Source organism: Epargyreus clarus, unplaced genomic scaffold (genome assembly GCF_041222505.1).
Source record: "Epargyreus clarus isolate Ecla_fem2 unplaced genomic scaffold, WU_Ecla_fem_2.2 ptg000017l, whole genome shotgun sequence".
In the NCBI taxonomy this organism is placed as follows: domain Eukaryota; kingdom Metazoa; phylum Arthropoda; class Insecta; order Lepidoptera; family Hesperiidae; genus Epargyreus; species Epargyreus clarus.
In genome coordinates, this window is record NW_027332225.1 from 12,646,739 (window position 1) to 12,663,246 (window position 16,508).

General features: G+C 34.7%; 1 protein-coding gene across 2 annotated transcripts; it reads right to left on the reverse strand.

The window, feature by feature from the left end:
* Positions 1 to 795: 795 nt before the first annotated feature.
* On the reverse strand, positions 796 to 12,719 carry LOC140749115 (serine protease snk-like). 2 transcript variants are annotated; one of them, XM_073082138.1, is made up of 9 exons: positions 12,474 to 12,719; positions 8,134 to 8,187; positions 7,215 to 7,280; positions 6,668 to 6,757; positions 5,669 to 5,761; positions 4,987 to 5,095; positions 4,657 to 4,686; positions 2,613 to 2,789; positions 1,927 to 2,048 (listed from the first exon to the last, which is right to left on the reverse strand). In XM_073082138.1, exons 1-8 carry the CDS (start codon positions 12,576 to 12,578, stop codon positions 2,659 to 2,661), a joined length of 678 nt encoding a protein of 225 aa, XP_072938239.1. In that variant the 5' UTR covers positions 12,579 to 12,719; the 3' UTR covers positions 1,927 to 2,048; positions 2,613 to 2,658. The 2 variants fall into 2 exon arrangements, with proteins under 2 accessions (XP_072938238.1, XP_072938239.1); XM_073082137.1 differs by lacking the exons at positions 6,668 to 6,757; positions 7,215 to 7,280; positions 8,134 to 8,187; positions 12,474 to 12,719 and adding exons at positions 796 to 1,082; positions 1,476 to 1,639 and having other exon boundaries at positions 1,835 to 2,048; positions 5,669 to 5,760.
* Positions 12,720 to 16,508: the final 3,789 nt, after the last annotated feature.

Sequence of the window (16,508 nt, forward strand, 5' to 3'; positions counted from 1 at the left end):
AGGAGAGATATCATTTCTGTTTTGTCCGCTGCTAGAAGTGTCATCAGTGTATCTCAGATTATTTACTGTCACTCCGCCCACGCTGATACCTTCTTCCCAGTTATCACATACCTTCCTCATTATGTATAAGTTAAACAAAACCGGTAACAGAATGCATACCTGTCTTACACCTTTGTTGAATTGGAAGGGTTTAGAGAGAGTTTTATAAATCTTAATCATTCCTTGATGGTTATGGTATAAGGATTGGATACGTGCTGTTAGATGTTCTGATACAGCAAGGTTGGAAAGGACGGTCCACAGACTATCCCAGTTAACACTATCGAAGGCTTTGTTATAATCGATAAAACAGATAATGACTGGAGTATCGAATTCGTGTGCTTTCTTTATGAGTTCTCGAATATTCAAAATCTGTTCGCGTGTGCCTTTTCCTGTGATAAACCCCGCCTACTCTGCCTGGTGAAAAGTTGTAGATACTGTTTAACTTTGACATTTTTGTTTAACTTTACAAGTTGGCCCTCTTAGTCATAAATATTGATATTGCCACTGATCTACATGGAGACGGTCACAGATCTGACCACAAAATCTACTTGCCATTAGATGGACTGTAAGCTCGTTTGCTCCTTATATCTTATAAAGGATTCTATTTTCTCCGTTCAATAGAAAAGTGTTTGAAATTAAAATTTAGGTTGCAATTCTTACTTTAGACTACATACCGAAATTATAAGTACATTGACTGTAGGTTTTAAATTACAGGCACAAATTAGACCATACACACAATATGATTAATCTATTTATTTCGAAAGTATTTACAATATTTTAAGTATAACTTATTTATAAAAGATATGTGTAACATATTTATTACGTGTAATTGTTATGTTAAAATAAATTTATAAAAGTAGTTCTTGTTTCCAAACGTTTTCCTCGATCCAATCGATGTAGCTGGAGACTCTGGTGTATACAGAGGGCATGCCTGCGCGGGCGCAGCCAAAGCCAAATGACGTCACTCCGATCACGGTCGATAGTGGAAACACGCTCGAACATGTTTGTGGTCCCTTTATTTGAATGGGGCCTCCAGAATCACCCTATAAATATAATAAACATATTGTTAGGAATACCGAAATAATAAACAGATTGTTATCCTTAGGGCATGCAAATTTGTCATTTTTTATCATTCAAATATTACATCAAAGGATCAAGAAATCAATATTTTTCAGATAGACGCTAAGTGGATTGTTAGATAGACTGATGAACTAACAAGCGGAAAGATAATAGAATTGAATAAGGGTGCTAATATACGAGCGACAGCCCGCAAGGCGATTGTTGCCGTTTGCCAGCGACCAACGACACAACAAGATCGCTGGCGTGGGCTATCGCTCATGTATTGGCTCAATGTCGCACATTTGTCACCTCCCTAAGGTTTTTGTCTAAAAAATATAACAAAATTATAATCAGGTATGACTATTTTTCATTGTTACCTGACAAGTGTCAACACCTCCTTCTAACACTCCTGCACAGATTTGATGAGACCGAACTCCCTTGAAATTTCTACTTCTGCCTGTTTTAATAATTTCGTCACACTGAATTGAGTCAATAATTTTTATCTTTACGACTTGGAGCTCTGCGGACATGTTTTTCACGGCTGATAAAAAAGAAGAAAATGTATTAATGCCCCGTGGAGTATGACTACCTGGCTCATTTTTTTACATCTTTGGAACGCTCTAGAAGTTTAAGTTTAACCCCCCGCTGAATTGCAAAATATTATATAACCTCGAGTTTGTACACATTTAGCATCATGGGCTCCCCTACTACTATTTTGAGAAGACCCAAGTCTTACCTTCACTTGTATATCCCCAACCCGTAGCATCAACTTCAGTACCAGGCTCTACAGTAGCATCACGCCACAGGCAAGCCGGCATCATGTACAAGTCAAAGACAACATCTTTCGCTAACTTCATTAACGCAATATCGAAGTACTTTAATGGAGACTTATATGCGGGATGGACTATTATTTCTTGAATTGTAACATCCAGGTAGTAATCGCGATTCACCTGGAAAATAAATATTTATAATAAACAAGCTTATGAGCATCATAAACAGTGTATAATTTTGTGTAACGTCAGCAGCGGTGTGAGAGTTGAATGGATCACCAATGGTGGAATACTTACAAACCACTAACCTGTATGTATCGCCCTCCCACGAATCCTAACGGATTGGACAGCTATTGGTAATATTAACTATCATTACCTAACTTATAAATATAGTCACTTATAAGTTAAGTTAGTTACGTAACTTATAAGTTACGCGCACCGATGTAACACATATTTTAGTGTCGGATGAAATAAATGTATTTACTTTCGTCTTTGTCACGTGTTTACTCAGTTAAAAATGGCTTAAATTTATTATGTTTTTTATTTATTTTCTATGTTCAAATTTTCTGTTCCCGGTGACACTTTGTAAATTCAAATACGGAATCAAATTTTGAAATAAATTGTTATTACTACGCCAAAAAAGTATAACTTAGTATATAAACATTTTTTTCTTTCAAACTTTCAATTTAAAATTCTACTAAAGTAAGTAAGGAACAACTAATACAATTTTAAATATTTGTTAACCTCTAGTAAGTTCTTGTTTCCAAGTCGTACGATTTGTGGCTTCGGGTCAATCAGATTGAACTGTCTCGGAGACACCCAAGAGCAGTGAGCTGCTGTCAAAACGAAGTTGCGGCTTATGAGTGAGCTGCCACACATGAATGTCCAATTCCTTGCTGTATTCAGCCATCCTAGTGCACCCTACAAAACATAAAATTTACATTTATATATTTCATAATAAATGTTACGACGATGTTTTATGTGATATCCAATCCTTAAAATTTTGTCTTAATCACCGCACTTGGTATTTTCTTAATCCCTTCAATGCCCGCTAAAAGTAGAGGTAAGGGTTCGTACACAAAACTGCGATGCGACGTCGCATCGCAAAAATCTGCGCGCTCCCTTGACGCATCGCAAGAACTTGCGAATTGATTCGCATCGCACAGTGGTTGTTGTTGTTGGTCATCCTGAGAGACGCTATGCCGCACGATATCGCATCGCAGCAATTCGCATCGCAATTTTCTGCGTTGCGAATTCGCATCGCGTCGCATCGCAGTTTTGTGTTCGAGCCCTATAGTCCGCGAGGTCTAAGCTTGCATTTGTGTGAGTGCACGTGGATAGTGGAAGTGTGAAGTCAGATTACGTCTTTTAATTGATTTAAACCGGTTTATACTACTTTTTGGCAATCGTGCATCTTCCTCACTTCTTGTACTGGTAGCAGATTTTTTTAATTTTTAATATTTTGTTTTTGTGTTAGATTTTTTTGTAAAATGGCATCCAATATAAATAAACGTGAATGTGGCGAATAATTTAAATATCAAAAATATTTTTTTTGTTGAATTGTAATTTAAAATAACACAAATATTTCTTTAATTAACTAAAAATGAAACGTTAATACTTGGTACAATTCATGAAATTGAAACATAAAAAATGTGAAGACAGATTAAAAAAAAAATTAAAATACGATTTGTAGTAGATAAATCCACCATTTTTCTGCATTGTAAAATTTAAATCACAGACTTAGCTCTCATTCTATCTAGACTTTCGCGAAAATTTTCGCGATGGGTACTTATTATAAAATTGTACAGTGTAACAAAATGGTGGGTTTAAATACTACAAAGTTTAGTTCATTAATTTCATTGCATATTGTAAAAAAAAATACTATATTTTTTTAAACTAAAATACCTCTTTAACTTATGTACGTGTACGTACTTATATACGTGCTTGTACTTATGTACCTAACTAAAAATGATAAAATCTGACTCTACTTTTGTGTTAACTCGCACTAATGCAAAGCTCAGCTTAGACCTCGCGGACTATACTATTTTATTAATTCAATATATATACAATTATCGTTCATATGCATTTATTTATTACCTATTTTATTATATTATTAACATAGGCATTTGAAACTGAAATGAATTGAAATAATATCTGGATACTTATCAAAATTAAAGTGGTCCTACACTTTAGAAGATAGCAAAAATGATTCTTCTTTTGTAATGTGCCAGCATTATTGCTCTTGATATCGAATTGTGAAAGGCAAACTAACTAGTGCAGAACTTGTCAAATTAGTATTTAGTGTTATTATTTTTATTTTAAGGTACCAATGGTTTGACTCCGGCGGCAGAAATCGGAGCTTATCTGAGAGTGATTACTTATGTCCATAGAGGGCAGTTGCCACCAACAGGTGGACTGCTTGCTCGTCTGCTACTTCTATATTATATATAAAAAATAGAGAAATGAAAACCCATTTGCTTTTGGTAAGGGTGATAATTAAATGTTCTGTAAATTGACGAGCTACTGAGGAAACAAATGTAAATTTAAAGCATATGAAACTCGTACCATATGTGCATACTCTCCGAAATCAGTATCTCGACCACCAATCGCAACTCCTTCCACCTGGCCGGTGGAGGGGTGCTTAAACTTTTCGATGCGTTCGTCAATTTTTCTCTTTTCCAATGCTAAAGGGTAAATTATTAGCTCTGTATAGTTGTCATACACGTTAAGCATTGTATTATAACTAACAATTGCCATATTTGCGATCTGAAGAAAGTAAAATACTTACTGCAGTGAAGACTTTCGTATTCCACACATTCTGAAAGAAGGGAAAATCGTTACTAATAGAGTTCGAGGTAGCGAAACTATCGGCTGAGATGTACATTATGTCTGTACAGATGTATGTACGAGTACATTAAAAAAATATGATGCTCAGCCCAAAGCGTCCACACATATGCAAAAATAACCTGTATTTATATGGTACTACTGCAAAGAATTTAACTTTTAACATGAAAGTCCATTTTTTATCTGATTTTCAGTTTTTTACGCAATCCAGATTTTAGGTTTTTATTGTATGTATTAATTTATTATTTTTTTTATTTACGAGTATTATACTTACTAGCTTCACTGACGCTGCGGCCGTGAAGAGCAACATGAGCTTTTCTTGCCTCTAGTGAAGTACTAAATTTTTTTGTAACAGCTTGACCTTCATTTATGCGATTTTTAGCCTGGAAAAACAGGTGCAAAGAAAAATATAAAATGTATTTTTTTTTGGGTTCAAAAAGTAAAATTTTGCTTCTTGTAACAGTAATTTGTAAAGTTAATAAATTGAAATTAAGAACTCGTTAAAAAATATAAAGTATGAGATGATGAACCTATAAAAATATGAAAAGCAATCTAGAGACTCTAGAGATCATTATCACTAAAAAGCAATAAATAAATTGAAATAAATATTGCTATAATAGTTCTGACGTAAGCGCACATAAATATTTAATAGTAGCAAATGAGCATTTAGCCCACTTGAAAGTAAGTCATCTAAAGACATCTGTAATCAACCCCAGATAAGATTAGATTCCTTACCCCAGATAAGATTAGACCTTATATCGGCCACACATGCGCCGCTACCACTGAGGACTAAGCTGGAATGCCTTGGAAAGATACACCACTTTAAACTACTGCTTACCGCCTCGCTTAACACTGCTATTATTAGGCAGCAATTTGTAACCATATGATAGACAATCCTTTGTTAAATCGCTTAACAAATAATTTGGTAATTACATGAGCATTATAGATACGCATACCTGGTGTTTAATAAATAACCTTACTGCGAGCGGAGGTTCTAGTGTAGATAGTCGCCAACTCTCAGTACTTTTGGTCTTGTCTGATTGCAGCGCCTGTAAAAATGTTTTGAAACTAGGAACTGGTATATTTAATAAACAATGCGTTGTGCATTGTGCATTTTACTGAGGTTCAGAACTATCCTCTCATAGACCAATAGAATGATTCTTATATTTAAAATATCAAGCGTCCCACGCTTTCTACTCCGAATCGAATTGTTCTGCTAATACGTTAAATTTTATTACAATTTTATTCTGAGGCGATTCCGTATAATTGATTGTTCGATCTTCTACTAATGTAATATAAACTCTTTGTCATTATAAATCTTTTCTACTTTTTTGTTCGATTAGCAATAAAGGCGTGTTTTTTTAGGTTTTTTAAACTATTATTTATTTTTAAAGTCCGTGTCAAACTCAGAAATTGTTGAATTAATTATTTACATTTTATTAGAAAGAACCAATCAGTGGTCTCCGTATGATCGATCATCGGGAATTGACTGGCTCTATCTCTCGAACTCTACACCGAATCTATAAAATAATTTATTAATCCTGGCGGTCCTATCAAGGATAATGGGAAACTGTTATTAAATTATTGCATTGTCATCGGTCCTTGATACCTGTGTAAAGTTCAAATTTTATCAAGGTTTTAGAAACGAGTAAAAATTGAACTCAAAGATTCCGTTACATACATACATAGATACAACCCAAGCTAATAAAAGCGTGTTAAAGGTCGTCAGAACCAAACAATCTATAAAATGTGTATCAGTCAGCGAAAACAAAAGGTTACCAAATCACAGGCGAATAATTCTATAACACATTTGTAATTTTGTAAAATCAAATCGACTATTTAGACTGTATCCATTCAACTTCCCGCCGCGGGCCGCCGACGACCTTTGCCCGCCACGCCTTGGCGTTTGCTGCAAACACCAAACTTCTACAAACTTCTACATTATACACTCATACCTGGTGTTCAATAGGTAACCTAACCGCGAGCGGAGATTTTTGTGTAGTTTGTGTACTCTCAGTTCCTTTGGTCCCTCCTGATTGCAGCGCCTGTAATAATGTTTGAAAAATAGAAACTGGTATACTTAATAAAGGATAAATGAAACTCATGACAACGAATTCTTGGCGTTTGCCGCAAACACCAAACTTCTACAAACTTCTACATTATACACTCATACCTAGTGTTCAATAGGTAACCTTACCGTTAGCGGAGATTTTTGTGTAGTTTGTGTACTCTCAGTTCTTTTGGTCCCTCCTGATTGCCGCGCCTGTAATAATGTTTGAAAAATGGGAACTGGTATATTTAATAAAGGATAAATGAAACTCATGACAACGAATTCTTGGCGTTTGCCGCAAACACCAAACTTCTACAAACGCTGCCTTAATCAAAAGCTTTGCCACAAACCTTGACAAACCATGTCAAATTCTTTATCTACGCGTTTAAATTTATATCGGTAAGCGCTTGGACACGGATAAGTAGTATTTCATGATACATAAATATCCTTACCACGGGCTTAGTTATCCTTATATCATCTTCGATTGTGAAGAATTTATCATCTGGTTTTTTGCTAGTCTGTAAAAAATAAATTAAACTTGCATTAATTGTTTTGTAAAAATAAATTAAATTATTAATTAATATTAGCCAAATGTGACTCGAATTCGCACATTGAGAGTTCCGTACCACCAAGTTTACATAGGTCTTTTACTTTTAGTATTTGTTATCGTTGCAACCACAGAAGTAAAAATGCATTGTTAAAATTTGAACTGTATTTGTTGTCACCTATAGCGGTAACCCTTAAATAAAATTTTATTGAATACATATTATACTATCTTATACATAAAATTCTCGTGTCACAATGTTAGTTACCGTACTCCTACGAAACGGCTTTACCGATTTTCACAAAATTTTATATGCATATTCAGTAGGTCTGAGAATCGGCTACTATCTATTTTTCATACCCCTAAGTGATAAGGGTTGTTCACCCTTAACATTTTTTTAATTATATGGCAACACAACGTTTGCCGGGTCAGCTAGTATACTCTATAAAAATGTCGAAAATAGAGCCCGTGATACTCATGGGTCATGGGCTCTATTTCCATGTTAGAAATAAATTTAGCGATGGTCCCCAGCCGAGACAACGGTGCTATGACTTTTCATGAAAAGAAGTTTTAAGAGTTAAAATTGCTGCGTAAATAAAGTTTTGTCACGTCTACGTTCTAAAAAGTCCCTAAAATTTTTGAAATACTTATTTATTTATTACGTAAATTATTCGTAAATTATACGTACATTTTGTCTAAAATGTTTTTTGTTTGTCAAGCATTAAAAAAAATGATAAAATCCGTTTGTGGCTTCATTAAATTTCATGGCGGCGAAGTATCTTTATATTTTACTTATCAAAGGTGAACACTGCAGAAAGTTTCCTAACCTCCAGCAGGAATTTCGTTTGTTCTGTTGTATCCTTAATTTTATCTCCGTGAACCTGTAAAATATATGATGATTAGACTCTTAAAGTTATGGCATTTTATGGCTGTTTAGCAGGTACTCAACAAAATACAATATCACAACATCTATAAAATTAATAATTATTGACTTATTGAATATAAAATAAGGCCTTATTATTCGAAATAGAGTATTCAGTAACGTCACGAAAAAGTTAATAGGTATTGGGACTTCGTAGATTAAGTTGATGTACCTATCACTTGCATTGACATAAAATATTGCCAGAAATCGATGCCACAATAGTCAAATCCTTGAAAACCCAATATTTTATGTGTCTTTAAGTTGTGACACAACTTTTCAAAATATTTCAACTTGATTCGTCATGAGACGAATCGCTTTATCGAAGTCTTATAACCATTTTTATAAAATTTTGGTGACAAACAGGCGTGCTGAGCACGTGAGTGAGTGGCCACTGCTGCCCATAAAAATATAGCTCACAATGTTCAACTATACTGGTTCTTCTTTCCTATATTTTGAACTGAACTGAGTATTTTTTATAACATCGGAATAACAGATGAAGATGCAGTCCGCAGGATGATAAGTGGTTACTGCCGTCTATGGACATTTATAATCAACCCCAGATAAGATTCTTACGTGAGGCCGGCCAGAGATACGAGACTCTAATGTTACTACCAGTGAAGACCAAGGTACTTTGCTTCGAAAAAGTATGTCTCCCATACACTGATGTTGTTAGGTAAAAACAAGTGCGGCGGTGGTTCAGCTGTAGCCGAACAGCAGAGGGTTCTACCACCTTCAAATGCCATTACCATACTTCTTATTCCGAATCAAATTAATTAATTGATTTTTCATACGATCTCCTAATCACCATGCGTGATTAATGAGGTATAAAAAAATATAATTCATTTATTTTATATAAAAATATCTTCACCTACAGTAAGTGAACTTCAAAAAATATTACCTCCTCCTTATTTAATAACGTGAAATAGCCTTCTTCTATAGTACTGACGATGATGACTGATACTGTAATAATTGTTTTTTTTTTTAATAAAACATATTCGTCATTCACAATTAAATAAAACTACGTGAACCCAAAATTGTAATACCTGTCAAAAAGATTATGAAGAACACTAGATAATACTTTACACGCAGTGTAAGTAACGACATTGTTACGACAATACAATGGCCTCAACGTCTTAATAAATGCTGGCGATTAAAACAGCGTCTCATCAAAAACAATTAGGACGTAACCATATCGACTGCTTTGAAATTCTAAAAGAAAAGAGTATCTTTTTCTCGATTGCTACTGGAAAGCTTAACGACAATTTTACTTTAAATTGTAAAAGATAAACATGTCTATTCACGCAATTACCGCACAAAAGTTTACGACACTTTAGTTTTACACTACAGAAATTATGAACACGTTTTGCTCGCGATTGCAAAGAATAGTTCAAATTATATTTTCTTATATCTCAAAATTTAAGTGTTTGAGGTTTATTTATTGGATATTTTGAATGTTTAAATTTAACTGACTGCTCTAAAGCGAAGTAAGAAACTGTCAGTTTCTTGAACTACATAGTGTTTGAGGAAAATAGCCCATTATAGTGCACTAGCTTTTACCCAGGACTTCGCTTGCCGTCGATGAATAGTTGTTTTCATGTATGCCTCGGCAACAGTACATTTTTTGGGATAAAAGTTATCCTATGTCCTTTTCTGGACTGACAACGTGTATAGAAAATTTCATGACAAATGGTTTGCTAGTTAAGGTGTGAAAGCATTTAAACAAACTAACTCACTGTCCCATTTATAATATAGGGTAAAGATACGTACATAAAATGGATTCATCCTTACATATAAACAAAATTGCAATAAACGGCTGTAATAATGATCTATATGTCTTTGTTTCATTTACGTTTTTGAAAAAAAAAACTCGCACAATTATAATGAGCTTCAGTATGAGGAACATTGAGTACGTACTTGTCTCTTAAAATTCAACTGATCATTTCAAAATTATATTCCGTTTACGTGCATAACAATAGTTATAACATTTTAATAGTTCTGGAGTTATCGCGGACACTGCGGACGGAATGTTAGTACAAAATATAATAAACAACTGTTTACGCATGGCTTTTTCAGTGGTTGTTATTTTAATCCTCATTAATTATATTACTCAAGAGTAATAATATAGACATTCTCGCAATATTAATCCCACCTCTCATGTCAGACATTTCTTATTGAATGACAATGACAATCTACCAATTCGCAATTCATTTTGTTATAGAATTATTGTGATGAAAACCCACTAAAACACTTATAATAACGAAAAATAGATGAATAAAAACTTTATAAGAATATGCAAATGTGTAGCATTGCACATCTTTTTTGACCTTATTTGACCTTTGACACAAAGCATACAAACCGTCTTACCCATATAAGTCATCAGTAAGTTATTGTACAAATAGTAATTATAAATTGATAAAATAATGCGAGCGTCTTTACAACAACAAAATATATGACGTAGTTTTCTTAATTATATTGTATTTCAAGATGATTCATATAAATGTCTATGGCCGTTGAATTATTCATAATATTACGTTTAATTTTTTATTAAGAATAACAAGTTATATAAACAACTAATGGATTTTAGAAACAGAAGCATTATGTGAGAGTGAATAAATCTATTTCATAATTGTACAGTATATTATGAAACAAACTCAGTATATTATGAAAATGATTGGTCCGCAAAAACTTGATTCTATAGTCCGATTCATAATTAGGTGTCCAAAATGTAAACAAAAATGTTATCCTATCAAGAAAATATGTTTCAAATGGTAATTTCTTATTTTTGCCAATATTAAAGTAATACAACGAGAATAAAATTAAAATCCACATAAATTAAGATCAATTAATATTTTCTAGTATTTATGTTAACTCAATTTCGTTCCATACAGTCATAATAATAAAAACAAGGTTTATGGTAAAAAAAAATGTGATAAAGGTAACACAATAGGGATCCAAAACATTTTTTGTGCCGCCATTTTTAAGTTTCGTAGTTGATGTTATTCATTTTCGTGATCGTGGTCGAACTCTATTGTTTTCTCATTTTCATAGCGCGTTTGTTAAATTGTGTGTAGTTATTAGATTTTTGATTTTTGTTGATTTTCTTAAAGATTTAGCTTCTTGTTAATTTATTAAGGTTTACAATACATGTAATCGTATTTTCACAATGACATTTCTTTGTTTACATTTTGTACATCTAATTCTGAATCAGACTATAGAACAGTATATTAAAAATTGTAGACGAACGTTGTAGTGTGGGTAATCTCACATAAAAAACTGATTCGAAACAAGTTAGTATGACTATGTTTTAAAGAATGCCAGAGTAGGAGAATAAATAGGTATGTATAGTCCGCGTAAAACTGCTAGTCGGCTCTCAATATAGAAATAATCGAGTCGCCATAGCAAATTATATGACTTAACCTGCTCGCAACAACTTCAGAGCAGACTAGCAGTTTGGCGCAAACTATACTATTGATTATTTACTGGCGTTATGTTACACATATTTCAGTTTACCGTAAACAGAACATAATGATAATTATAATTTACCTTAATTAAAGTACCTAGAAGTCTGGTTCAATTCTGTATATTAACTGTATCTAATTGATACATTCGTTATGTCACGTCCACACGCTTGGCGTTTGCCGCAAACTCCTAGCCTTGGCAAACATTTGGCTTGGTCAAAATCTATGCTACAAGCCCTTGCAAACCTACATGAACCAAGTCAAACGCTCTATCCACGCCTTCTAATTTGTGACAATTTGACAAGAGTGCAAAAAGCAGTGATAGCCTAGAGGTTCAGATACTCGGTCACTCATTAGGGGGGTCTGAGGTTGGATTCCCAAACCTCTAATTTTTCAAAGTTATGTGCAAAAATTATTTATACCTTGCTGCAAACATAATCGTACATGTAATGTTACGTGTAACGTAAAGCATTTGATCTTTACAATACATAATAGTAATTTGTCAATACTGATCATAATACTGTACGAGGATTATTGTTTGTTATTCCAAATTTATCAAGGGAGCGAAATCAAATTTTCTTCAATTTAAGGATCACTTTCCGCCTTGCTATGTTCGTATGGTAGGTACTATTATTATAGTCGACAATGTATTAATTGTTGCTAATTAATTTTGCATCGAACTGAACTTTAAAAAGGAATAAAATACTTATACATATTATATTACATTATAATTAGCATTAAAAAATCTTATTCAAAAATAAGGAAACTAACAAAATGTATATATTACCTGTTTTTGATTAGTTAGTGTGTTATCCCTTCCTCCACTGACATTTATTGTTAATATTAACAGAACTGTAAACATTGAAAAAAAAAACATTAAAATATTTATCATTAAAAATAAACAACATCATTTCTGCCTACATTCACAATACCTATTATCAATCCTATCAACAACGCTATGCGATACCTCGTACGCAATTTACTCAATATCAAAGACAATGCCGGCATTATTAACGTGGAAGTGTCTTTACTTCTCAAAGGAAAGTTGACGACTGATCTAACAGTAACTACAAAACTTCCTAAAGTCGATTCGACCTTGACGATCACATAACATTGAATATGTTAAAACAGGATTTCGTCATCAACCCGTTATGTCCCACTGCTGGGTTCGGCCCTCCTCTCAGAGTGAGAAGAATTAAGCCATAGTCCACCGCGCTGGCCTAGTGCGTATTGGTAGACTTCACGTGCCTTTGAGATTATTTTTAAACAGGATTTACCCATTCTATATTATATGGGTTGAAGACCTCGAGCTCAAACCATTACCAGGTTTTTCCTTCATCATTAAAGCAAGTGATAATTAATATGTAATACGCACATAATTTCGAGAAGTCAGAGATGCGAGATCATTCGCTTGGGTTTCGAACCTGGGACTCCTCAAACAAGAGCTCGAGTTTGAAAGGCTATCATTGCCTATACTACACCTTCCCCAAAATATTCGTATAATCATTTTTACTGAACTATATGTTACACATGCCTTTGCGTTTCTAACATATGTAATTTATTTTTAATATTATTAAAATAACAATCAAGAATTAACCTAATTTTAAGTGGCTACTGCCACCCATATATACAGATTTTTTAAATTGGCCTTTAGGACTAAATCCGAACCTAAGGATAAGCGAAAAATGCTAAATGAAGTTATTAATCTGTTTTTTTTTTTTCTTTTATACTTTCTCTTATACTTTCTTTTATTTTTATTCTTTTACGTTTAATTTTTGGTGAGGTCAAATATTTTTGTTACATTATTTGATATCTTGGCACCTTCGTTCAAAATGTATTTCTTTAATTTAAAATAAACATTGGAAAAAACGTACGGGTTTTTTGTAAAAGCAATTGTAAAATTACAAAATTAAAATTAACTTAAATTTTCAATTAGGTCAATGTCCGCCACAGTCGGATAAAAAGAGAAAAATAAAATAAAACATAAAATACAACCAGTTCAGTCGTATCTTTGATAATACTTACATAATTATTAGGTACAACAACTGCTTAAGGAAAAGTTTGCGACCGAATATTTAATAATTGCGTGTTAAAAGTTGAACCTTGACGCTCGCATAAAATGTTAAGTAACATAGGATTTACCCCGGTGAGAACCAAGCAAGGGACAAAAGCAATTCATACACCTTCAATAACTCATCGCAATTATTATTAACATTTTAATGTGTAACCAAAAGTGCACTGCTGAGTCACGATGCTGCTGATCGCTAAAGTGATATATTTAGCTCATAGTCCACCGCGCTGGCATAGTGCGAATTGGTAGACTTCGCACACCTATGAAAACTTCATTTTTAACTCTGAGATCTGCAGGCTTCACCATGTTTTTCTTCACGGTTATAGCAAATGATAATTCATAATTGCTATTAAGCACATAACTTTGAAAACTAAGAGGTCTAGGTTTTTAACTTCGGACTCCGCTTAATAGACCGAGTTTCAACCACTTGGCTATCATTGCTTCGAGGATCTTATTTGTGCCTTATGACAGAGACCTTAAGAGCTTCTCTTATCACACGGGTGTCTGCTTCAATGGAGTTACGGTCCTCATGCGTACCACTACTATCGTTTCAGTATCCCACACGCAAACAGAATTGCATATTGTATTGTAACAATATTCATAAGGAAATTATTTTGATATCATCAGGCTATTAATAGATTACCACAGAAAACCAGTTAATCAAGATATAAAATTAATGCAATACAGAGAAACATGATTCATACACATAACACAGTGACTAAGCATAATTATAGAGTTTTAGTTAGAGATTACACTATCAGATGAAAAAAACTAAGACAATGCTGCGTTGATGAATAAACCATACATTACATTGTTAAAATTAGTCCGCTTTTCTCACGTTCTTCCATTTCCTATGCTATGTTGGCCTATAAATAGCTGTGCATCTTGAATAAGGTATGTAGTTTCTAAGAAAGATGTAGGTAAAGAAAATGTTTTGGTAAAATAAACGAAAATATGGTTCAGTAGTTCTAAAAATTTCTCTAAAAAAAGTGAGTCTCCATATAAGAAACCTGTTTTTTTTTCTATGGAGACCCTCTATAATTAACTATTAGTTTTAATTTTAGCGGCTGTAGCAATATAAATGTAAAAATGTGAAGTGTTACGGTTTAAGAGATATACAGACTTTGACAAACGGACATACAGCGGAGACTTATAATAAAGTACAGTTTTCCCTGTGCGCACGCAATCCTTAAAAATCGACAACATGCAATTTTATGAATGACTAATCCCCGTCACAAATTTCGTAAATATTGCAAATGTGAATTTTTATTTCATATCAACCTTTATTTGCCCACTTAACGATTGATGATGTCATTTTTATTAAACGTTTAATATTATACAGGTTCAACGTAATGACTCATTTTCATCTCATCGAGATTCCTCGAGACTTTGATCTGGGACACGCTTCTCAATCAGCATGTTTTAACACGCCTTTATTTATTTATTAATTATAAATAAATTCGGTAATGCAGTCTGCTGCAATGTTTGTTAAGTGTTTAATAACACATCATTTGAATTTTGAAAAGTTTACCTAATGTTTATTTTGTTTGTAATTACCTATGCCGACTGATTTCACACGCATTAGGTATGCGTGTGAAATCAGTCGGCATGGCCCTTCCAAACACAAGAATTGTTTTAGACTAGAAATAGCTAAAATTAGCGACGAACAAAAAATAAATACAGCGTGTATTTTTTTAATATGTGACGTTATTTCCAATCCAGCAACCTCTGAGGGGTAAACAAACGCCTATATTTCAGGATAAAAAGCAGAAATCCACACAGTAATTGCAATGGGCGTGGATCAGCCTTTGAGACTACCGCTATCCGTCTACTAGACAAATCGCTCCCTCAAATGGAAGATTACTGTAAAGCTGGGAGGACGTTACACTGAACAACGCTTAGAACGTCTACCGGGGATTTTGTAACTAAAGATAGAAGGTAATACATAATTATGTAAACATACTAGCTGACCCGGCAAACGTTGTGTTGCCATGTAAATAAAAAAATGTTAAGGGTAAACAACCCTTCTCACTTACGGGTATGAAAAATAGATAGTAGCCGATTCTTAGACCTACTGAATATGCATATAAAATTGCCGCCGTCCTCAGTAGCCGAGGCACTAGGCATTCAAAGTGGGGACCGAAGTTCCACCGGCTGTCCAGGACGAGTCCTAGGTACCTCATCGACGGCCTCACGTCGATGCGAACTCCGGAGACGACGATATGAGCATCCCGGGGCGGCGCTTTCCGTGGCCCAAGGAATATCACAGCCTCGGATTTTTCGAGCGCCACCCGTAAACCCAATCGTCGTATGCGGCCCACAATGAATGCCGTGCCGGCGGTGGCGCGGAGGAAAGCGTCCCTGTGGTTCCTGCCACAGGCAGTAACCAGGGTGTCGTCCGCGTAACATATTACGCCGACACCCGGAAGGGGAGCTCCTCGTAGCACCCAGTCGTAGCCGATGTTCCACAGGATGGGCCCCAGCACCGACCCTTGTGGAACTCCGCACGACATTTCCCGCCGGCACCATCGGTCTTGGCCAGGGTATTCCACCGCACGCCCAGACAGGTAGTCCCAGACAATCCGTCGCAGGTACGGGGGCACTCCATGGTATCGGAGAGCCTCCCTTATGCAGCTCCAGGGGAGGGTGTTAAATGCATTGGCGATATCAAGGGATACCGCCAACACGACCTCACCCCGAGCAACCGCATCCTGTACCAGGGACTTTACCTGCTGCACCGCGTCTACGGTG

Excerpts from the sequence above, each read along its gene's own strand:
- LOC140749115 (XM_073082137.1), bottom strand. The coding sequence starts at position 5,022 with ATGTTGCTCTTCACGGCCGCAGCGTCAGTGAAGCTA. Across the intron at positions 2,790-4,656 it reads ATACGAAAGTCTTCACTGCA|GGTGCACTAGGATGGCTGAA; the intron begins GTAAGTATTTTA and ends TATGTTTTGTAG. Across the intron at positions 2,049-2,612 it reads GAAACAAGAACTTACTAGAG|GTGAATCGCGATTACTACCT; the intron begins GTTAACAAATAT and ends TTTATTTTCCAG.